The 23,682-nt window shown below is 41.1% G+C and overlaps 1 protein-coding gene across 1 annotated transcript; it reads left to right on the forward strand.

Annotated features, from left to right (window-relative positions):
* Window positions 1-3,240: 3,240 nt before the first annotated feature.
* On the forward strand, window positions 3,241-10,828 carry LOC104857704 (cytoplasmic polyadenylated homeobox-like). The gene is made up of 3 exons (XM_010617784.2): window positions 3,241-3,298; window positions 6,588-6,784; window positions 9,361-10,828. The coding sequence occupies exons 1-3, from the start codon at window positions 3,286-3,288 to the stop codon at window positions 10,207-10,209; spliced, it is 1,059 nt and encodes a 352-aa protein (XP_010616086.1). The 5' UTR covers window positions 3,241-3,285; the 3' UTR covers window positions 10,210-10,828.
* The last annotated feature ends 12,854 nt before the right edge of the window (window positions 10,829-23,682 follow it).

Raw genomic sequence — 23,682 nt, forward strand, 5'->3', positions numbered from 1 at the left:
TATTATGATGGAACTATTAAATAGCAGTGTTGAATAAGTTTGTTCATGGAAAAGAAGTTGACAAACCCAAGAGGAACTTATATTTAAGTGAAATGTGCTTTTGCTATTGAAGAAAAGCAGTGGGAAAATGAATTTAATAATTCACTGGATCCAAAGAATGGAGGAAAGTCCTTAAATTTGAAGAAGATATAACTTCCAAGATAAACACTTATGGAATACCAAAATCTGAATCTCTATAGAGCACCCAAATCATAAATGACCTGTGCTTTTCGGCATTTTTATCTCTTTAACTAGATAGATGGTCATTGTAATTAAATTTCCACACTAATAATTTGCTTTAAGCCAAAGTAATTTCTTCTTTTCTGACCTGGTTTCATCTGTGTGACACCCAATGTAGATGCCCAGGACAGGAGGGCAAAGCATCTCTCTGTACCTGGAAGTGCATGAGGTTGCTGGAGCTGACCTGGCACCAAGTGATGGGTTCTCCAATGAGAAGGGAGGAGTAGACAGGGCAGGAGCATCTGTGCCAGGAACTGCACTGAGTTCTGATCTTTCCTCCGTGGCATCATTGGTAAGGATGATTTTGTTTGTTTATTTGGTTTTGTTTTATGGAGATTGAACCCAAGGAGATTGCTCTAATATACATCCCAATCCCTTTTATTTATATTTGTGGTTTTTTTCTTAAATGTTAAGATAGGTTTTCCCTAAATTGCTCATGTGTCCAGGCTGGGCTGAAATTTGCCATCCTCCCTTCTCTGCTTCTGTCAGGGCTAAGATTGCAAGTGCCACCACAACAGGATAAAGATATCTTCTTATAAGGTCACCCCTAAAGATTGATTTTTCAGAGACTCCATTGGGCTTCTCACAGCAGCGCTGCAGGGCTCCATACACAGCCCTTGTCTATGCTGGGCTCTCACCATTAGGGGATCTAAAAGGATTTAGAAATCAGTGGACATCTAGCAAAGCCAAGCTTAACATAAAAATGTGAGTTTCAAGGAAGAAGAGATGGGGGTGACAGAAATATTAGCCAGGAGATGATGCTGGTGCTTTTTTACCTAAGTCAGTGACATCTAAACTTTAGGTGAGCACAGAAGCAACTGTAGCTAAGGAAAGAGAAGCAGTACAGGGAGCAGTCTGGTTCCCATGAGTTTTGAAACCAGCTCGTTGAAGAAAGAACAGGGTGGGTGTTTGGTGTAATTTGAAGGTACTGAGAAAAAATCAGAAGAGCTGACCTGAATTTTGAACTATTAAGACAAAGACAAATACCAGAGAAGTCAGTCTAAGCCTATGGTTTGGGGTTTTTGTTTTGTATTGTTTTGTTTTTAGAAAATCCAGCCAAGTATAATGTCCATTTATTCTTGGACAACATCATTTCACACACATATCAAATAAGGAAAATATATGGTGATGCAAGGGAAGACAAATAGCTGAGTCATGTACAGTGGACCCTTGACTTAAGAACTCAGTTTGTATACAAGGGCTGATTTAAAAAACTGGTCAATTGAAGGCTCCTCTGCACAGCCTCCAAAGTCTCTCTCCTGTACACAGGCAGATCTCAGTGTCCTTAGGGAGACATTGGCCCAGGATGCCTCAGTGAACCCCACACAGGAAAGGATACTGTAATGTTCATTCCAGAACTCTTTAAGAGTTAAATCTTTATCTGAGACCATGTGGAAGCACAAGTGGCTGGCATTCAGATCGTAAGTCAGGCTCCATCATGAAACAGTTTGAGAATAAGACGGCCTGGCCAGGTGGCACAGAGCTGCATCCCAGTAAGGTAGGAAGTGAAGTAAGGAAGAGACGGCTGTGTGTAAAGAACTGAGAAACCAGACAGAGTGAGGATAACTATGTCCAAATAACAGAAAAGGTACAGATAAAGGTTTTCCTGTCCAATAAACTCTCCTAGCATTTACACAAAGTCAAAAGTCCAACACCTTGGCCTGTATCCAACACCACATTGCTGTCTTGGCTCTCCTACACCCTTGTACGGTCACAGTTCTACCTGCTGACAGTTTGGATGAGGCATACCCCTTGGTACACCTACAGTGCTGCTCATGACAGCTCTTAGCTCTTTGGCAGCTGAGAGGAGCTAAAGCCTCAGAGACTTAGACACAGGCCTACAGAGGGCAGATTAGGAGGCAACAGCTGAACACCACATTGCTGTCTTGGCTCTCCTACACCCTTGTACGGTCACAGTTCTACCTGCTGACAGTTTGGATGAGGCATACCCCTTGGTACACCTACAGTGCTGCTCATGACAGCTCTTAGCTCTTTGGCAGCTGAGAGGAGCTAAAGCCTCAGAGACTTAGACACAGGCCTACAGAGGGCAGATTAGGAGGCAACAGCTGTTTATTTTCAGTGCCTCTCCCTATACTACAGGTGGATCTGAGTATGACCTCCATCTTTTACTTTAATAACTCTTCCCTTGTTACTCCTGAGGGTCCTGCTCAAGTTCCTTGGGATACCAAGAGCCTGGAAACAAGTCCCCTGGACCCTCCACCTCATAACCCCAGCATTGCAGGACGATGACTTAGCAGGATCTCCATTTTTGAGCACAGCCTGGGAAAATTTAATGACTTAGGGAGACTCTGTCTCACAATAAAAATAAATAAGGGCTGGGACATACATCAGTGTGAGTGCTCTGTGCTCAGTCCTTCCTCCCCAAAATTAGACAATCCATTGTACTACAAATACTCATCCCATAACGTCATTGATGCAACCTGTGGTCTCTCCTGACTCCAATCTGTCTATGGTTTAATCAAGGACAAATTAAAGTTAGGTGGTCATGGGAGCCAGGTGAGGCTCCTTCCTCACGCTGCCAGCAGCCTGGGGTATAGCAGTGTGAGGGCCCCAAGCACGAGGTTTGGGGTGAGGGGCTCAGCCTGTTGTCTAAATGTCCCAGAGTCCTCAAGTCCGACCGGGCATAAAATTCTACTGACATTAAGTCCGGGAGAGGGATTACATAAAAACGTAAGCTGCGGCAGCGCTGAGGGAGCGGAAGGTAGGAAACAGGAAGGTCAGTTGGTAAAGCCAGCTGTCTTCGTAAGGCTCCGCCTTGTCTAGAGTGAGGTGGAGACCGGGCAGGTGAGGGACTGGTTGTGGCTGGGAGTGGGAGGGCAGAGATTGCCCAGGCCTTGAGTGGGTGGGTATTGGTGTGATTGGGTGTGTGTAGGGTGGGTGGTCTCGGCGGGGTATTTAAAGAGCTCTGCTGGGGGGCCCTCCTTTCCACACTCACTTCGGCTGGGACGGCGGTGTTACTCGGAGGAGGTGCGCTGGATATTTGACATGGCTTCCAAAGGTAGGCTGTTTGATGTTGGATGTGGGGCGGGCTATGTAAGGCACTGGAGTCTTGTAGGGATCGGAAACGTTATCTCTTCAAAGTGTAGGTAGGAGCATCACAAGTTGGATCCAAGCTTGGGCAATTTATTAAATTAGTGAGAAACTAAGAAATTTTAAAAAGTCCAGGAATGCAGTTCTGGGCAATAGCCATGAGTTCACTTCTGAGTACCAAAAAAAAAAAGAGAGAGAGAGAGAGAAGCAGTCTAGTAGGCTGAGATCACAAGTTGGATCCAAGCTTGGGCAATTTATTAAATTAGTGAGAAACTAAGAAATTTAAAAAAGTCTAGGAATGCAGTTCTGTGCAATAGCCATGAGTTCACTTCTGAGTACAAAAAAAAAAAAAAAAAAGAGAGAGAGAAGCAGTCTAGTAGGCTGGGAACAGCCCATGTCATCAAGGTGACTGCCTATGGTGTCTGGACAGAATTGTGGACTAGGACTTTTCCAGAGGGTGAAGAATTCAAAGTGGACCTGTAATTATAGTAAAACAAAATGCCTATATGTGCAACTACACAGTATGATCAAAATATTTAATGAAATTCAAAATCAAAAATTTATTATAGAAAAAACACATTGCCATAAACTCTCAAACTGCTCCCTTCTGCTTCGAGTACACTTAGCCCATACAAAATGCCTATATGTGCAACTACACAGTATGATCACAATATTTAATGAAATTCAAAATCAAAAATTTATTACAGAAAAAACACATTGCCATAAACTCTCAAACTGCTCCCTTCTGCTTCGAGTACACTTAGCCCATGTTCCTTGCCAGTTTCTGAAGCTTTTCTGGGATCTTCTTTGGTGAGTAGCTTTGTCAAGTGTGATGGGGTCACTGAAGGCTCCAGGGAGTGCCATTCACAGGAAAGGCAGGCTCCTGTGACCCTCACTCGGGCTCCTGTCTGTAATTTCCTTCCGACCTTCTCTGTAGATTGTGGGGCTGCACTCAGCACAAATGAGCCACATCTGTGGAGCACTAATTATGCGTAGGCCTCAATCCCACAGCCTAACCTTCACCCGGTAATCTGCACTGAGGAGACGTGGATGGGAAAAGGGGCAGGAAAACACGGTGGTTTGTTCTTTCCATCGGAGATTCCCTCCCCCACATGGCAGAGGAAAAGCCTGATAGGGGCAGAAGCTGTCCTTGCTGGGCATCCTCACTGCAGGCTGACACTGCCAGTATGGGTCTCTACAGTGTAAGGAGAATCTGCAAATGAGGAAATTTATGCATATGGAGGCTCTTACAGCATGTTATCCTTGCATTTGCTGAGTGCCAATGGGATTGTTTCTGACCAGGTTAGGGAAGCCTGTGGTTTTTTTGCAGTATAGAACTGATGTAGACAGAGACCCAGAAGGGGTCTCTGCTATTCCCAGTGTCCCTTCCTCACCTCCAAAGTAAGACAAAAACTGTGCACTCTTATAATTTATGTTGCCTTATCCTTTATGAACTTCTGCGAGAAAAGGGTTAAGATCCAACAGTTACTGTGTTTTCATGAGAATTTCAATTCATTTTCCATTCTAATCTTTTCCATAGTTCTGTATAATAGATTTGTTTTGAGCTAGGTCTTTCTGTAGTCCCAGGTGGCTGCAGACTCAATCCTCTTTCCACAGAGTCCTGAGTGCTGGGTATAGAAATCTGCCCCACCTGGTGGTGACACTTACCTTCATTTTGTTTAAAAAGCATAAAATTTACCATCTTAAGCATGCGTCACTGTGGAGTTTCACAGTATGATTTCCCTTTTCTTTCTTCCTCTTATTATACTGAGCATTTAATTCTGGGCTCTGATCATGCCAGGCAAGTGCTCTAGTTTTCATTATATCAGCTACTGGTTTGCTTAACAGCAAAACTAGGCCTTGAACTTCTGTTCACATCTTGTTTGAAATCTCTGATTCTTCAGGCTTAGCTCTACATTGAAACACATCAAATGCTCACTCGCAGTCACTCCGTAGTTTTCCAGGTATCTTTGCATTGACTGGTGTTTTGCTTTGAATGTGACACTTATGACATACGACATTCTGTTAGAAACGTAATCCCCTCTGCCACAGTACTGGTGGCTGTGTCCTTTCAGAATCAGATTATGGGAGCTCCAACCTCAGGGACACAATGATGCCCTTAGTTGTCACTTGGTTTAGTTATCTAGTGGTGGCTTTGAATTAAGGCGAATTCTCTCTGGGTCTAAATTATCCATGTATAGATTCATGTGTCATAAGTCTGGGCTGTTTCTTTGCATTGGGGTTTCTGTTTCATCCTGATAAAGCAGGACATGCACTTGAGCATCTGACCCACTTTACGTGTACTCTGGGGACACTGTGCTCATTCACACTGATGCCACCACCATCGCGGTGCTCCCACAGGCTCTCTCCGTCCCCCAAGTCTGGCACTTTGTGCCCATGAAACAATGACTCATAGTCCTCCCTCTCCCCGGTCCCCAGAAACTACTATTTTATGGAGGTTATTCCTGTGAATCTGACTACTTTAGGTACCTCACATGAGAAGAATTGTTGGATGATATAGTAGTTTAATTTTTTTGAAAACTACCATACTGTTTTCTTTAGAAGCTACACCACCCTTCATTTCCCCAAACAGTATTCAGTGTTTCCAATTTCTCTGCATACTCAGCTACAATTTTCCTGGGTTTTTTTACATAATAGCAATCTTAAAGGACATATGCTAATATAGGCCTGTGGATTTGATATTCATTCCCTTAGTGATTAGTGATGCTAAAAAAAAAAAAACCGTGTCTGTGTCACTTTCATTGGTCTTCGCTTTTATGTTTTTGTCGTGCCTAAGGAATATTTCAATTCTGGAAATCTAAAGTAATGTCCTTTTCTTTCACTTAGTTCATTTATTTTGAACTGGGTCTTGCTGAGTCTCCCTAGCTGTTCTCTTCCTGCTGAGCAAGGAATCCTCCTGCCTCCGAATCAAGAGCGTTACAAGTGCAGGCCTGTGCTACCACACCTGCCTTAAATAATCTCACTTCAGAAAAATCTCATTTTGGGGCTGGAGATTTAGCTCAGTGGCACCAAGCTTGCCTCGAAATTGCAAGATCCTGAGTTCGATCCCTGGTACCAAAAAAAATTTTTTTTATTTCATCTTTATTATCTTAATCTGTTAGTGATGCCATTATGAATTATATAATGACAAAGTCTTATAAATCTTAAATTATGAATCATTATACACAAACGATCATTTTTAAATGCTACCTAAATTCATTCCCACATGCTTTTCTTTGTGTTTCCACATGTTTCAGGATCTTCAGGTAAAAAAGATGATCATAATGAAACCCAAGAAAGAAAATGTGGAAGACGGAAAACAAGACCTCCACACAGATTTACAGAGCAGCAATTACAGACTCTGGAACAATCATTTCAACAGAACCCTTACCCTACTTTCACAACCAAGGAAGAATTTGCCGATCAATTCCACTGCAATTTGCACGTCATTCAGGTAAGTCCAATATTGAAAGTTTTGCATGGATATGTATTTCTATAGATGATACAGGAAATGGAAGGAATTATGAAATCTCCTTAAATTATTTTTTTGTTTCGTTTTGTTTGTTTGTTTGTTCGTTTTGTACTGGGGATTGAACTCGGGTACTTATGCTTCCAAGGCAGGTGGCGGAAACACTGAGCTAAATCCCAGGCCCTAGGAACTATGAAAGTGATTCATAGCATGCCATTTTATATGATTTTTGGTGTATTTCATTTTGTTTTGTTTTGTTTTGACACAGGGTCTCCTGTGTAGTTTAAACTGGCCTTCAACTCAATATGGAGTCCAGGCTGGCCTGGAACTTATGGTGATCCTCCTGCCTCGGCTTCCCAAGTGCTGGGATTGCACAAACCATTATACCTGGCTTCTTGTAACACTTTTGACAGTCATTCTTCTACACTTCAGTATACATGTAAAAACATTACACATTCATTTTATGAAGAAAAAAATCTTTTTTAAGACAAGCCTCAGAAGCATGCACCAGTTAAATAATGTTCATTTTTCCAGGGTGGGTGGGACTGTGAAATTTCAGACCAGGGAGGTGGCTGTGGAAATTCTTAGCATTGGGAAACTTTCTGTATTTTCAGTGTAGAGCTGACAGTGTGCTGAGGTATTGGTTATGTAGTGGGAGAAGACACTAAAGAAAGGGTCCCACGTTTTGGCTTAAGCCAGTGGAATATTGGACTTATGTGTAAGTCACAAAAGGAGGCTTGGAGGAGTCGCAGCTGTGTACTAGAGACACTGGGAGTTTCCGGTTGGACATTGACATTGGGTTTGCCAATGAAATGGCTAACAGGTGACACTAAATGAACGGTTACATATAACAGAATCAAGAGCAAAAGGAAGGACCAGGCTGGCTCTTGTCCATGCATTGTCACCTCCCACTAATCTACAAACTTCAGAACCTTGTGTGGCACAAAGCTATGTTTTGGAGGGGTAACTCATGACAAAGCCCTTTTTGCAAACCATCATTAAAGCTGCACAAAACTGTTCCATGTGTCAATTGTATGAGTTAGGGCTGGAGATGTGGCTGAGAGGTAGATCACAGCCCTGCATAGTAGAGGACTTTGGTTGCATCCCACAATTTCACACCTGAAGTACTATTTTATATGCATTTTTCAGCTTTCCATGTGTTTTTATTCTGTCACTATCTCTGGATCATTGAGTATAGTGGTTGCATGGCAAGAGCGAGAAGTTTCCTCAGTGAAAATAAGAAAGGGAATATAAAAATATCCTTGGAGAATAAAAGAAATATGTAGGCAAGTTTTCTATAAACAATTCACTTCTAATATAAAATTCACGAAGTGGAAAATTTTAAATGGACACACAAATCAATAATTTTACAAATCAAAGACAATCTGAGTAAGGGAATATGTGGAAGGCGGGTTAGGATTAAAACGACGCTCACATTCCTGGTGAAGAGCCATGGTGTGATCCAGAAGCTGGCACGGATGGGGACAGGGTCCCAGAGGCTGGGACAACAGAAAGTGGTGCCTGTCTCTTGGTGGCATCCTACAAAATCTCCCTGCAGGTCAGTTCTGTAACCTCTGAGAAAAGCTTCACTCTGGATCCCGCTCTGCTGTGCACACCTGTTTTGTGAGGTGCAAAGGTGAACATGTTTGAAGGTGTCACATTCATTAGGGATCTGCCAGTTTTATATTAGGCGATGATGAATGTGTGTAAGGAGCCTTCCGGCTGCTATAGTTGGAATTCTGAATGTGGAGATGGGACCTGAAGCAACAATCAAATGTCCAAATGGCCCCAGACGCTCTTGCCTGTGCTCAAGCCTCTACATGCCTCACCGCCAACCTAGTTCATTAGAATGGATGGTGTACAACAGCGTTTTGTCATTTGAACATGACTGCCTGAAATGTGGGGAACTACAATTTTCATCTAAGATTATCATTTTCTAGGGAAGAAAAAATCAACTGGAGTTATTCTGTAACATTTTAGGATCGCATAAAACATTCTGCTTGGTTATGAGAAACTCTTGCTTTTGCGCATGAACTTTGAGTACAATTAATTTCAGAACCAAATTGAGGACACATTGATTGTGAAGGGACTGTGCTAGGACAGCTTGAGTAAAATACAGAAGGTGCAGGAATGTCTTTCCGGGAGTCTATTCTGTCTAAATGCTGAAAATTCTAAATAGGCTGCAGAGTGCTCAGGGGAAGATTTTGAGAACCTTCCTTTGCACATCAAGAAAAGACACTGGAAGGACAGGGGGATTTAACTCAGTGCTTCCCCCATCTGCCTCACAAGTGCAAGATCCCAAGTTTGATCCCCAGTACTGAAAAATAAAACAAAAAGAAAAGACACTGGAAACCATGGATTCAGTTGGGAGTGTGGAATTCTACACATTTCAAAACTTCCATAATAACAAGTGCAGATTTGTCATGTCTTCTCATGATCAGGAAGCAAATTATTAATAATGCTGAGTTTAAGCTGACCTAGACAATGCATAAGTTTAGAAATGCCTTTGGATATTACTAGAAAACTAAATTTGACTAATGCATTTTTCTCTTTCTCATTAGAAATGGTTCAAAGGTAGAAGATGCAGACTATCACCTACAGAGAAAAAGAGAATCTTTGCCATCTGGAAATTAAACAGGTTCCATGTCGAAAGGTCTCAGTCCCTGGTGTCCCCAAATATCAAGGCACAAGACAACTACCCTACTATGAGTCCGACTTCCTTGCATGACCAGGAGACACTACCACAGAGAGCTGGCGACTCTTCACTGGAAACACAGACGATTCCCAGGGGATATTTTGGCTCAGGTGACTCTGTGGTCACAGGCGTTAACAGGGAGCCAAGATGTCCCCTCGAGTATCAAGGTGCCCCAGCAAGTGGACCTTCTCCCCCCTCCACACCAGACTCATTTATTTATCCTAATGCATCTATGCAGTATTTTGAAAATGCCAAATATGAGGTAGGGCAGAGCCAGAATTCACTAACCTTCCTTTCCCATTATGTTTTCAATGGTCTGGGAAAAAGCCAGCAACAAGAGGAGTACAAGGTTCCTTATCAATATTTGATATTTCAAGGACAGCTGCCAAACCACTGGGGATACCATCTGCAACAGATACAACCACCTCAATATTATCAAGAGAATTACCAGTTGGCGTTCCACAACCAATTTTTGCCATACCAGAATCCAAGTGATTTAGGGCAACAGGAGCCCAATCTTCCATCAGAGCAGGAAAGTAGTGGAGGTGCCCTGAGCTCCCTGCTGCAGCAGGCACCTGTGCAAACAGCAGACAGGTCTCTACAACCTCTTGGAGAAGGAAAACAGCAAGTCCATGCAGAGCATCCTAGGTTTGAAATCCAGCAGCTTCAGAATGGGGTTTTTCCAGATGTCCACTGCTGGGCCCTTTTCCAGTAAACAGAAGCCGTGAAAAACAATTGTACATCACCCTGTCTACATGCAGGGAAGGGAAGGGTAAGGTCTTCTCTGGAGAAACTGTAGGATGTAAAATCAGAACAATGAGAGGCAACAGGAGCATCCACATTTCCTAGATTCACATTTCTCATAGCTTGTCTGTTACCAGTTTTGCCAAAAGACCCCTTTGGTTTCTCTTTCAGGTTTTCAGTGCCCTTCATTTGTATAATATTGGGTTTTTAAATGCAATTATCTCTTCTATTGAAAGAGTTGGGACTTTTGTTCTTTAACATTCCTGTGGTCATTCAAATACATTTTTCTCACACTAAATAAAATTCTTTGGAGTGGAGTATTGCATTCTAGGGAATTCTACCTCTGTCATATATCATCGGGGCCTTTTTAAAATGAACAATTTGTGTCTGAATAATTTTTAAAGGCTATGTTTAAACTTACCCTTTTCCTTCATTGAGCTGCCCAAGTAGCTGGTCCTACAGCCACGTGCATCCATTCCAGCCTAATGGACATTCTGTTCTGCTGTAACTCAACTAATCCAAGCCTATGTACTTCTGTATTGCTGGACTACTTTCTTAATATTTCGATTTAAAATGTTCCATGTTATATTTATAAATAAGTTGAACTCGGTTTTTTAATTTTTTCCACTGGGATTATCTTTGGGGTTTGGTGGTGGTTAAGATAGTCTTAGTATGAATTTTGTGCTTTTTTTACTATGTTCTTAAATTCTTTTACAAAATGGTATTTCTTCATTAAATTTTTTAAATTTTCAGGGACTGTGTCTGACTTTTTGTTTATGAAAAGATTTCTATATATTCTATATATTGAATGATTGCAAGACAATTTTTCTTAAGTCCTCTTTGGGAGGTAGGCTTTTCCCAGAAAACATGCACTGCACCGAAGGTTTCAAGTTCCCTGCCACAAACTCATTCCAGGTATCCCTACACCTGTCGTATTAGAGCTCCTGCCCTCCTGCTTCCTTACAATTGTACCTTCCTCGCGGCGTTTGCTGATGTTACATTGCTAAAGGTTTCTTCCCAGCACCAGCATTCGCGTACTGCTGGGCTGTGGACCCACTGGGCCACTCTGAGGCTCCTGCAGTTCTCCAGCCATGGAACCACTCTTCACTTAACTTGCTCTAGGACTCAACCTGCCACAAGAAATTTTCTCAGTGAAGCTAGAGGAGGAGAGGTGGTGACCAGAGCGAGCCCAGTCCTGGAGTGCAGGGGATTTGCAGTTTCTTTTGCAAATACATCGGTACCACCTGGAAGGACCCTGCGAGTCTACAGCAGTTCCTTCTAACTTCCTGCTCTTGAGCCTTGGGATGTCCAGGTCTCAGTTCTTTCATGCTGGTTTTGACCTCTGTGCTTTTGGTGTCCGGCGCCCCCTCGTGGACACTGGTGAGAGCAGCGTGCCCGGCTTAGCAGGAGGGCACCTTGCGGGATGGTCTTTCAAACCCAAAGAGGGCCTCAGCTCTTGGAAGGGTACTGGAATTCACTCAGTGCTCAAGTCAAATTATAGGCACTGCAGAGCAAGGTGGGGGCACCGTTCTGGAGGGAGGGTTGCGACTCATTCCCTACTGGGGTTGCTTAGAACTGCTTACAGGTTGTGAATGTAACACTTAGTTGTGGTTCCAAAGGATCGGCAGCGTGTGCAGAGGTGACCGGATGCTCACAGAGCAATGTCACTGCACTGGGACAGGGACAAAGGACAAAGACAGACTGAAGGGAGGCAGGTGCTGGGGCATCTGAGGGGCTTGACTGCTGAGGATTTTGAAGGTCCCTATAACCTTGTTGTCACTCCTTAAAAGCCTCTGTGCACTGCAAGTGGTGCAGATCCACTCCGTTCCTCTCTGCCTCTTCTGTCCAGCTGTGGTGCAGCAGGCTGTTTGTAGAGCTTCCAGGTGAACAACCAATTCAGTCTCTTGCAAAGTGCTATCACTTGGCTCAGGTAAGATGTGTTCAGAGCAAATTCCTCCAGGAAAGATCACAGGTGTTTCATCGACTTGCATCGCCCCTTCTGGATTCCAGGTCTTCCTTTCCATCATACCGTGGTAACCCTTCCCTGAAGTGGTTGAAAGGTAGTGATACACATGCTGCTGATGTCCTGGCAAATGGGAGAAGCCAAGCCACGTGTCTGGGATGTACACATGAGAACCACTCATGGAAGATGTGCCACTTTGTCCATTAGAGAGTTGACAAAAAGTCAAACTGAGTTTTATAAAACCGAGGTACAGGTTGAAAGAACAGAGAAATGAATCATGGTTCATTTACAGATTTACTCATTTCTGTGTACATTTTAACCCATAATATAGATTCAAATTCTAATTGCAAAGTTTAAGCGTGTTTTCTCATTGAAAAGGTGTTTTTAAAGATGGAACATTCTTAGTTATTATATATTTAATATTTAAAGTAATATGCAGGCTTGTAACCTCAGCTGCTATAGAGGTTGAATCAGAGGATTGAAAGTCTGAAGCCAGCCATGGATATTAAGCAAGATTCTCTCCTAAAATTGAAAAAAAATAACAAGAATGGGGTTGTAGATGAGTGGTAGAACATCTTTGGGTGTAATGCCCGGAGACACACACATACACACACACCCAAAGTAGCATAAGTATTAGGAATTTAACTCTACCCCACCTAAAATGTCAACTTGTGTCCTGGTCTCCAACTTTGACCATGCCCCTCTGCAAATCTCCAGGGATAGGAGTATCCTGATCGATTTACAGAATAAACACTGCAGGCTTCTGTGTGTCTTTTCTCCACAGGTTTCCGACTCATTCATTATGTATGGGTGAAGGAATCATTGTATATATTGCCCTGAAGATGCTGTCCGTGCTACTGATCTCTGAAGGTGTCTGTTCCAGCCTTGCCCAAAGAAAACAGCAGCAGGGTGTGTTTCTACTCTCCAGGCTCCCTGAGTCACTCAGCCCCTGTGCCCATCTCTGATTTGGTCACAGAACCTCTTTTCCCCCTCAGCTAGGTCTTGCTGGGTGTCTCCTTCCCGTTGGGAGCTTGCTTACACTTGCAGGCAGGACACTGTATGTTCTGCCTACTGCACACCCAGTAGTAGGAGATACAGGTGGCTTGTTATTTTTATTAAAATATCTGTGTTGGAAAACCTCTCTCCCTGGCATCCTGCTGCCCACCGGCTCTAGAGGCAGGTGTAATTGTTCGTGGAAACAAATGTTACCCCATTGTGCTTGGCTTCCTTGGGTTCCTGGGTGGAATGGTCTAACTCCATAAGGTGCAGTGGAGAGAACAGCTCCACTGTGGATTGATTTAATCCTCCATACTGCTGCTGCGGGACCGACTTGCTCCCTCCCTCAGACAAGTACCGTTCCCAAGATGGCACAAATGCCCTGTCTGGAGTGGGGTTGGGGCACTGTGGTCCAGTCTTGGAGCAGTTTCCGTTCCCCTAATGATACAGTTAGAGAGGACCCCCTCCTTTCCCTCCATTCAGCAATGGGCACAGCACTGCTCTGGGGACTATCCATGCTTGATCTCAGGAGATTGTAATGGCCGAGGTGGCAGATCATCAGTCCCAGCTCCAGCGGAAGATGAAACAGGAGGTACCTGGCTTCAGAGGCATCTGACCCTTCAAATACTGGAAGCCTGATTTGTGTTGAGGCTCTTGGAGAGCTCCTCTTCCTTCTGCCTGCTCCTGCTGCTCTTCTGTAAGCTCCTGCTACCGTCCTGTCAACTCCAATAAACATAGCTTACTTTCTCTGCGGTAAACCCTCAGCAATTCTTCCCTCCATCCGCACAAGAACCTGGATTATTTTCAGCCTGTTCAACTGTAACCCTGGATTTTAGTTTGGCCGGGTTGTCTTTTCACTTTTCAGTCCATATCAGGTTTTATCTTTCACCCCCACCTCAGGGTCACTGCTTTTCTTCAGCACCACATTGGAGGCACGCACTGCAGCCATCACCCAAGTCCCCGGGAATGTGTTCTGCACCCTGTTAAGGCATGAAGTCAGCTGACTTTAACTAAGGTAGATTATTAAATACGGTCTGGGAAGAAGAGATCCAATCAGTGAAACGAGTAAAGCTAAGAATCATACTGCCTCATCCACCGTCCTTTTCCTTGTCATTGCAGGTGTTTAGGGACCTGTCTGGGAATCTTGGGCTTTGAACCATTCTGGGGCTTCTTTGTGAGACAATTTGGAGTTCAAAGTTCTTGGATTATTGGCTGATAGGAAAGTTTGGTGAAGAAATGTTAAGATATCAGAGGCTCAGGGATGTGTCTGAAGAACTCTGTTGTGATTTGCTCAGGAATAAAAGTAATTGTGGTACATTGTAGCTTCCTAGATACTCTTTAGTTACCAGTGAAACAGAAAGGGGTGATTTTATTGTGATACAAAAGGGCCCCATGTCACCTAAAGCGCACTCTGATTTCATGCAGCTCCTTGAGAAGATTCTTTGGAGCAACTTTGGGCAGGACATCCATAGCTCATTTTCATGACCTTTTCTGGATGAGTGACAACTACAAGCAAGAGCCTTCTGGGCCACTGACCATCCAGCTATTTGGTGGATTTTTATGTTGGTGAGATTTTTTTTTTTTATTAGAGCTTACATTTCCCCTCATTTTGGCTAACGATCCTTGGTTCATTTTATTTTTTGTTGATGTTTTTTGTTTAATGCCTGAGTTGGTCTTTGAGTTTTGAGTCTGCAATGACTGTTAGGCAATCTCCATTTTGGTATACCAGGAGGGACCACTAACTAGAACAATCACGTCACTTTGGCCAGAGGGGTACAATCAGCATCAACAGTTTTGTCAAACACAGCTTAGGAAATGACAAATTGTGCTAATTATTAATCTGTCACCTTTAACCACATGAACTAGACTTGTGGTTGCATATAAAAATTAAGGACCACCTAGAAATATGTTTGCAGAAAATGAGCCCTTTATTACAGTGAATTTATTCTCTTGGAAGAAGACTTAGAAGGAGTTGGGGGGGTGGAAACAAAGATTTTGTACATAGGAGGGGAGGGGGCTTGTGGGGGAATGGGATAAAATAAAATTTATTGAATTAAAAGAAAGGAGTTGGGGGACAGTGAAATAGGAGGAGAGGGAAAGGTTAGTAGTAAGGCTAGAGGACACAGGAAGATAAACTGGTGAAGACAGGAGGAAAAAAGAGGAGAGAAGGAGGAACAAAAACAAGAACAGAATGAATGAGCAACAACAGGAAAACTAGAAACTGTATTCACGCTGCTGGAAAAATAAGGACAATCAAGAAAAAAACAAAACAGGAAAAAACAAAGACAAGAAAGGAGAGAAATGAAGGAAAGGGAAGAAAATAAAGAGGAAAAGTAGAAGAAAAGAAAGGAAAAAGATGTCCCCTTCATGTGTCTCTGCTGGTGGTGACAATGTGAGCTGCAGCACGCAGATCAGAGTCCATTAGTCTCAGTGAGCAGCCGCAGTCCACTGTGATTCAGGTTGGTCTCTGGCTGCAAGGCCGGAGTTGAGCTCCCTGACCTCTGTTTTGAACTCTGCACGGTTCTGCTGCAGGTTCACGCCGCCCTCCACTCACAGCAAGTCTGTGTTCTGGGAAGTGGTGTGGATCCCAACCACTCACCGCCTGCCATCGTCCGCTGTGGTTTTATTACAGTGGCTCTCTTCACTCTCCTGGTGGGCCTCAGTTCTCAACAAGACTCAGGGAGGCCCTTTTTCTGGCATCTTTCCAAGCTCAAGGCTATGGTCTTTCTGCTCTCAGCCCTTGTCTGGATCCGGCTGGTTGGCTCGGGTGGTCAGTGCCCGCTTCTGTATGGCTTGGTGCTGGATGAACAATCTCCTTGGTTCATTTTTTTTGTTGTTCATTTGTTTTTTGGAGTCAGGGTCTCACTATGTAGTTGAGACTGCCCTGGAACTCACTGTGTAGCCCAGGCTGGTCTCAAACTCACAGCGATCCTCCTGTCTCAGCCTCTCGAGTGATGGGGCCCCAGGTGTGTGCCACCATGCCCTTGCTCCTTGGTTCATTTTAAACTGGTTGTGTTTCAAAATATTTATTAAAATTTCTGCCTAATGGAAATTCATTTTTGTCTTGCTAACAAAGGATCCTCAAAACTATCAGCATGCATTTTGGCCTGTGATAGCAAATCAGAGGTATACTTTGACTTTCAGAAGAGTATTTTCAGTTTCACAGAGGTTGGAAAAAAAAAAAAACGAAGACTTTAGAAGTAATTTAATTAAAATTTTTAAATTTCTTATGACCTTAAAGATTCTTGAAAATCATAGTTGGTTAAAACATTGAAAAAAGTATGACACAAATGTTAATAAACCACTGGCTAGGCTTTTCACTTAAAAGCTTAAGTAGTTTACCTTCTCAGAAAATGATAAGCAGCAATAGGGTAAAGGTTGTCTCTAGAATTAGGTAAAGGGGTCCTAAAAGGCAACATTTCACTAAATATTGGTTAAGAGAGTTATGGTTTATAACAAAAATGGTTACCCCCCAGAATGTATAAATCATGCTTTAAATGTGTTTCAAATACAGACCCAACTCTGCCTCAGAGAGATTAGGGTGAGGCAAATTGTTTGAGGAAGTGGACATGACCTGTCAGTCATAGAAATGCAGGACGTATGTGCAGGACACAGAACCCAGGATGACAATGATTGTGCCCAGATCCTTCCCTCCCTCCATACACACATACACACACACACACTTAAATACTCACTACATTCTCTGAGTGTCTTGTCCAATCCTTTGTTCAGAATATCAAAGTCCCAGGTTGGTTCATTTTGATTGGTTGGTTTTTTAGATACCTGGTCTCACTATATAGTTCAGGTTGGCCTTAAATCCTCCTGCCTCAGTCTCCCACTGAGATGACATGCATGGGATACCATGCATGTCCAGGTAGACATAAGAACCAGGAGAGAACCGCCTCAGGACCCAAAAGCCAGTAATGTGCCCATTCCCCTTTTGTAGGGTGTCTGCTGACTGTATCATGACTGCAACAGTTTTGGGACTGATTTGTTCCAGAATACTTTCTGGACTGTTTCCTTAAAAAGAGAGGCTTACAAGGACTAACACCAACTTGGTTATTCTGCCAGCAGAAGTTACTTGGATGATAGATATTCCCTATGGTGTATTACAGTAGAAAAGTGGGAACAACTAAAAACTTTTTTTATTGTGTATTTCTCTCTCTCTCTCTCTCTCTCTCTCTCTTTTCTTTCGTTCTTTTTTTGGTAGCAGGTATTGAACCAGCAACCTTGCACTTGTGAGGCAGCAGAAGCACTGAGCTAAATCCCTGGCCCAATTGTACACTTTCTATAAAAATCTACTTGAGAGCTTTCTTCCTAAGGTTTTGAGTAGGAACATATAGCTTTGTCTTATGCATTAACTTGTGTGAGTAAATAATGTCCAGCCATATTCTCAATTTCCCAAAAGATTTGGGCCCATGTTTAAATGGGTAATGACTACTGCAACTCTAGAATGACAAGCCTGGAGCCACTAATGTTTTGAGTATTTCCCCATATAATTTGTGGATCTTTCTTGAGCTTCTGAGCTTTGCCATTTTAAATGCTCATGAGTAGTAAAGTTTCTCTTCTGGCCTTCCAAGTGGATTCACTTATGAACATCCTTATTATCCAGGGCAGTTTGCTTTATGTGACAATAAGAATTTGGTTCAAAGTAATTCATTAGGATGAATGTAAATATTCAACTTCATCATCTACAGAAAACACTTCAAAGATTTTTAAACAGCATCCTTTGGGGTGCATGTAGTTGTAATTGTCAGGCATAGACTGTAGCTTTTAAGAGTTTTTTCCTCATAAAAATATTGTTTTCGGACATTAATTTGTACTTGGTAGATGTTTTATAGTTTCTGGCCAATGTAGAGGCAACTATTAAAGAATTTGCTAAGTATAAATTCATGTATTTTCTTCTTAAAATTTGTAAATGTTAATGTTTTGGGGTCTATTGAATGTATCTCATCAGTTGTTGACATAGGTGTAACACTGTGATATAAGATCAAAAGATATTAGTTCTTAGTAAGTTTCAGAGTAACCATTTGTTTTATAATTTTTTAATCTTTTTTTCATTGAGTTTATTGGTACATTTTAGGTACACAGTACAGTTACATTCATCACTGGGATCTGGTACCTTTACGTGACAGATCTTGTTTCTCAGTTTTTCCTCATTCCCCTGCTCTCCCTTCACCCCTCCCCACTCCCCTATTTATAAAGACTTTGTTTCCATTTTTTTATTTTCTCATATTTTTTCTTTCCCTTATTTCCTTTCCCCCACCCTTCCCACTTCCCCTACACCTTTAGCCCTTTTCTTCCTATTTCACATTATCAGTTATAAAATTTGGATCTTATTTACACTATTAGTTTTTCACACCAGAGAAACTATTTGGTATTTACACATGCATGTCCTATTTATTTCACTTAAGAGTATGGCCTCAATTCAATATGCATCCATTTTCCTATGAATGACTCTAGTTTCTCATTCTTTGTGGCTGAATAGTACTCCATTTTATAGAAAAACCACATCTTCTTTATTCAGTCTCCAACTGATGGGCAATTGGGCTGTTTCCAAGTTTTAGCTAATTACAAACTGTGCTGCTATAAACATGGGTGTGCATATATCACTGTGGTGTGATTCTTTTAATTCTTTTGGAAAGATACCCAGCAGAGGGATGGCTGGGTCAAATAGAACCTCTAATTCTAGTTCTTTGAGGTATCTCCATATCGATTTCCACACTGGTTGCAACAGTCTGCATTCCCACCAATAATGGAGAGGGGTTCCTTTCTCCCCACAACTCTGCCAACATTTGTTATTGGCTAATTTATTGATAGCAGCCATTTTTTGGGGGGGAGATGGAATCTCAGTGTTATATTCATCTTCATCTCTCGAATGATGTTGAATATGTTTTCATATATGTATTTGCTGCTTTTACTTCTATGTCTGAGAAATGTCTGTTCATTTCAGATGTCCATTTTTGAATCGGGTCTTTATATTTGGGGAGGTCTGATTTTTTTTTTGAGTTCTTTGTATATTCTAGACAGTAGTCCTTTTTCTGAGGAGCAGCTGCTAAATGTTTTTTGCCACATTGTAGGTTGTCTCTTAGCTGTGTTGGTGGTTTCTCTGGAAGTGCAGAAGCTTTTTAATAAGATGAGATCCCAGTTGTTGATTCTCTGTGCTAGTTCCCGTGCTACTGAGGATTTGTTCATAAAGTTTTTTGCTATGCCAATGCCTTTGAGAGTTCTGCCTAACTTACCTTCCAGCAAGTTTAGTGTTTCTGTTTTAACATTTAGATCTTTAATCCACTTCGATTTTAGTTTAGTGCATAGTTTTAATCTTTGGCAGGTTGAAGTCCAGTTTTTCCAATACCATTTATTAAAGAGGCTATCTTTCCTCCAGTGAGGATGGTTGGCTCCTTTGTCAAAGATGAGGTGGCTGAGTACATCTGGAGTTGTTTCTGTATCTTCCAATCTATTCCACAGATCTTCTGGTCTTTTTCTTTGCCAGTACCATGCTGTTTTTATCACAGTGGCTTTGTAGTAGTTTTAAATTGGGGATTGTGATACCCCCTTATCATGTCTCTGTTGCCTAGAATGGCTTTTGCTATTCTATGTCTCTTCTGGGTCCAAATGAATTTTTGGATTGTTCTCTCTAGTTCTGTGAAATATACTGTTGGAATTTCAGTCAGCATTGCATTGAATCTGTAATAGCAGTTTTGGTAGTATGGCCATTTTCACTATTTTGATTCTTCCTACCCAGGAGCAAGGGATATGTTTCATTTTCTTATATCCTCTTTCCTCTCTTTTTTTCAGAGTGCTGTAGCTTTCAGTGTACAGGCCTTTTGTTTCCTTCATTAGATTGATTCCTACATAGTTCATTTTTGGGGGAAGCTTTTGTGAAAGGAATTATTCCCCTAATTTATCTCTCAGTGATTCTGTTATTTATGTACAAGAAGGCTATTGATTTTTGAGTGTTGACCTTGTATCCAGCTGCTCTACTGAAAGTGTCAATTAAGTCTAGAAGCCTTTTGGCAGAGTTTTTTAAGTTTTCTGTGAAGAGTATCATATCATCAGCAAATAATGACAGTTTAACTTTTTCATTTCCTGTCTTTATTAATTTAATTTCTTTATGTCTAAGTGCTATGGCTAATGTTTCCAGAACTATAATGAACAGGAGTGGGGATAGTGGACATCTTTGTCTTGTTCCTGAGTTTAGCATGAAGGTTTTCAGTTTTTGGCCATTTAATATGATGTTGGCTGTTGGTTTTTCATAGATAGTCTTTATCAGGTTGAGATAAAGACCATCTATTCCAATATTCTGCAGGGGTTTTATATCATGAGTGGGTGTTGAATTTTGTGAAATGCTTTTTCTGAACCTATTGATATGATCATATAGTTTTTGTCCTTGACTTGATATAGAGTATTACATTTATTAATTTATGTATGTGGAACCATCCTTGCATCCCTGGTATAAATTTGACTTGTTCAGGGTGTATGATCTTCTTGATGATTCTGTGTATTCTGTTTGCCAGTATCTTATTGAAGATTTTTGCACCTATGTTCAATAGGGAAATTGGCCTATAATTCTCTTTCTTGGTTGGGGCTTTCCCTGGTTTTGGAATCAAAGTAATACTTGCTTCAGGAATGAATTTGGAAGTATTGCTTTCCTTTTAATTTCACTGAAAAGTTTAGAGTAGTGGCAGTAGTTCATCTCTAAATGTCTTGTAGAATTCAGCAGTGAATCCATCAGGACCTTGGCTTTTCTTTTTTGGTAAATTTTTAATTACATTTTCAATTTCACTGATTATGATTGGGGTGTTTAGAATTTTTATTTCTATCACTTCTTGGCCTTTTGGCTAAGATCAATTATAGAATTTTTATTTCTTCTTTGTTCAACATTGGTAATTCATAAGTATCTAGATATCTGTCCATTTCTCCTGTGTTTTCCATTTTATTAGAGTACAGATTCTGGAAGTAGGTATTGATAATCCTCTGGATTTCTGCTGGATCTGTTGTGACTTCATCCTTTTTAATGCTAATTACATGGATCTGAGCCTTTTCTTTCCTTTTTTTTGACAAGGTTGGCTAAGGGTTTATTGATATTATTTATTCTTTTGAAAAACCAATTCTTCAATTTTTGACTTTTTGTATCATTCTCTTAGTCTCCATTGCATTGATTTCTGCTCTGATCTTCATAATTTCCTCCCTTGTATGAGCACTGGGCTTTTCTTACTTTCCTTTTTCTATGAGCTTAAGATTCATCATTAGGTTACTTGAGCTCACTTTGTTTTCCTAGTGTGGAAATTCACTGCTATGAAATTCCACGTAGAACTGCTTTCATTGTGTCCCATAGATTCCTGTATGTTGTATTGGTATTATCATTTATTTGTAAAATCTGACTAATTTCTTCTTTAATTTCCTCTGTGACCCATTGATTGTTCAGGAAAGTGCTGTTCAATTTCCATGTGTTTGTGAAGTTCTTGTGGTTTCTTATGCTACTAATCTCCAGCTTAATAGCACTATGGTCTGATAATATACATGGGATAACTCAGACTCCTTTGCATTTACTTAAACATGCTCTGTGAGCTAGTATGTGGCCTATTTTGGAGAATGACCCATGTGCAGCCTAAAAGAATGTATGTTCTGATTTTGTGGGGTGGAACACTCTATAGACATCTATTAAGTCCATTTATTCAAAAGTTTCACACACACACAAACATTCAAAAAGCAAATATGGGCTGAGGGTTTAGCTCAGTGGTTCCACTGCCTGCCTGGCAAGCACAAGGGCCTGAGTTCCATCCCAGTTACCAAAAACCAATCAAACAAAAAAGTCAAAAGCTTGGTTCAGTTCTAGTATTTTGTTGTTGATTTTTTTGTCTAGATGACCTATTTGTTACAGTGGGGTATAAAGGTCCCCCACTATAATTGTATTGGTGCTTATTTGTTTTTTCACATCCCTTACTATTTGTTCTGTATAGTTGTGGGCATTAATATTGGTGCATATATATTTATGATTTGTAATTTCTTCCTCTTGGATTGTTCTCTTAGAAGCAGTAGTGACCTTCTTTGTCTCTCTTAATTAGTTTTGGTTTGAAATTTACTTTTTCTGAGAATAAGATAGCTACCCCTGCTTTTTTGCTGGGCTCCTATCACATGGAGAAATGTTTCCATCCTTTTACTTTCAGTCTATGAGTTTCTTTTTGAACTAGGTTTCTTGTGTACAAAATATTGTTGAATTTTGCCTCTTAATTCATTCTGCCAGTATGTTTCTTTTGATTGGTGAATTGAGTCCATTGACATTGAGGGTCATAACTGATATGTATTGACTTATCATTGTCATGTTATTGTCCTGTTGTTGGCTCTTTTTAATTTTTGACCTCTCCCTTTTGTTTCTTGCCTTGCCTAATTGATTTGCTCTGCTGGGCCTCATGGTGTTTTGACCTTCATTGTCTTTTTCTAGGATATTGTTTAGAATTGTTTAGAGTGCTGGCTTAGTATTCATGAAGTTTCTCAGGTGGTCTTTGTCATGGAAGTATCTTATTTCCCCATCCATTTTAAAAGAGAGTTTTGCAGGATACATCAGTCCAGGTTGGAGGTTGTTTTCTTTTAGGGCTTGAAATACCTCACTCTAGGCTCTCCTTGATCTGAAGGTTTCTGTTGAAAAGTCTGCTGTGATTCTGATGGGCTTTCCTTTGCATATGATTTTTCTTTTCTCTAACTGCTTGCCATATTTTGTTCTTCTGTTGGGTTTTTGGGATCTTGACTATTATATGTTTAGGTGTAGAATTTTTTTGGACCATGGCTAGTTCATGTCCTATATGCCTCACTTACCTGTATGTCAAATTCTTCCCCTCTGGGAAGTTTTCTGTCATTTTTTGAACATTTTTCATGTCATTTGTACACTCTCCTGCTACTTCATGGATTCATATCCATCTTATATTATTCTTCTTTGCATCATCTAGTAGTTGTTGGACCAATTTCTTGTGACCCCTTACTGATTTTAAGAGATCTTTTTGTTGTCACTGACTACTATCCTATCATCCATACCTGAAATTCTATCTTCACATTCATTCATTTTGCCATGAATGCTTTCTATAGAGTGTTTAATCTCCTGGATATCTGTTTGAATCTGTTTAATGGATTCCATCTCTTTCCTATGCTGGACATTCATGACTTCTATCATGGCCCAGAACACATCTTTCTTTTTTCTTTTTTTCTTTTTTTTTTTTTTTGGACTGGGGATAGATAGATAGATAGATAGATAGATAGATAGATAGATAGATATTGTCTGTGTTCTAGAGCCTCTAATTATGTCTTTCATTGTGCTATCTGTAGTTATCTGGGAAATTATTTCTGTTTTGAATTTTTCTAGAGCCTGACTGAACTGTTTTGTTAATTCCTGTGCTATGAGTTCAGGGTGTCCTGGTGGTTGATTGTCAGACTTTTCCACCTCGTTTCCCCTAGAATTTGCTGTTGGTGAAGCTGGAAATCTGTATTTGT

The sequence above is a fragment of the Fukomys damarensis genome, unplaced genomic scaffold (assembly GCF_012274545.1).
Source record: "Fukomys damarensis isolate Sample0158 unplaced genomic scaffold, DMR_v1.0_HiC HiC_scaffold_20, whole genome shotgun sequence".
Lineage (NCBI taxonomy): Eukaryota > Metazoa > Chordata > Mammalia > Rodentia > Bathyergidae > Fukomys > Fukomys damarensis.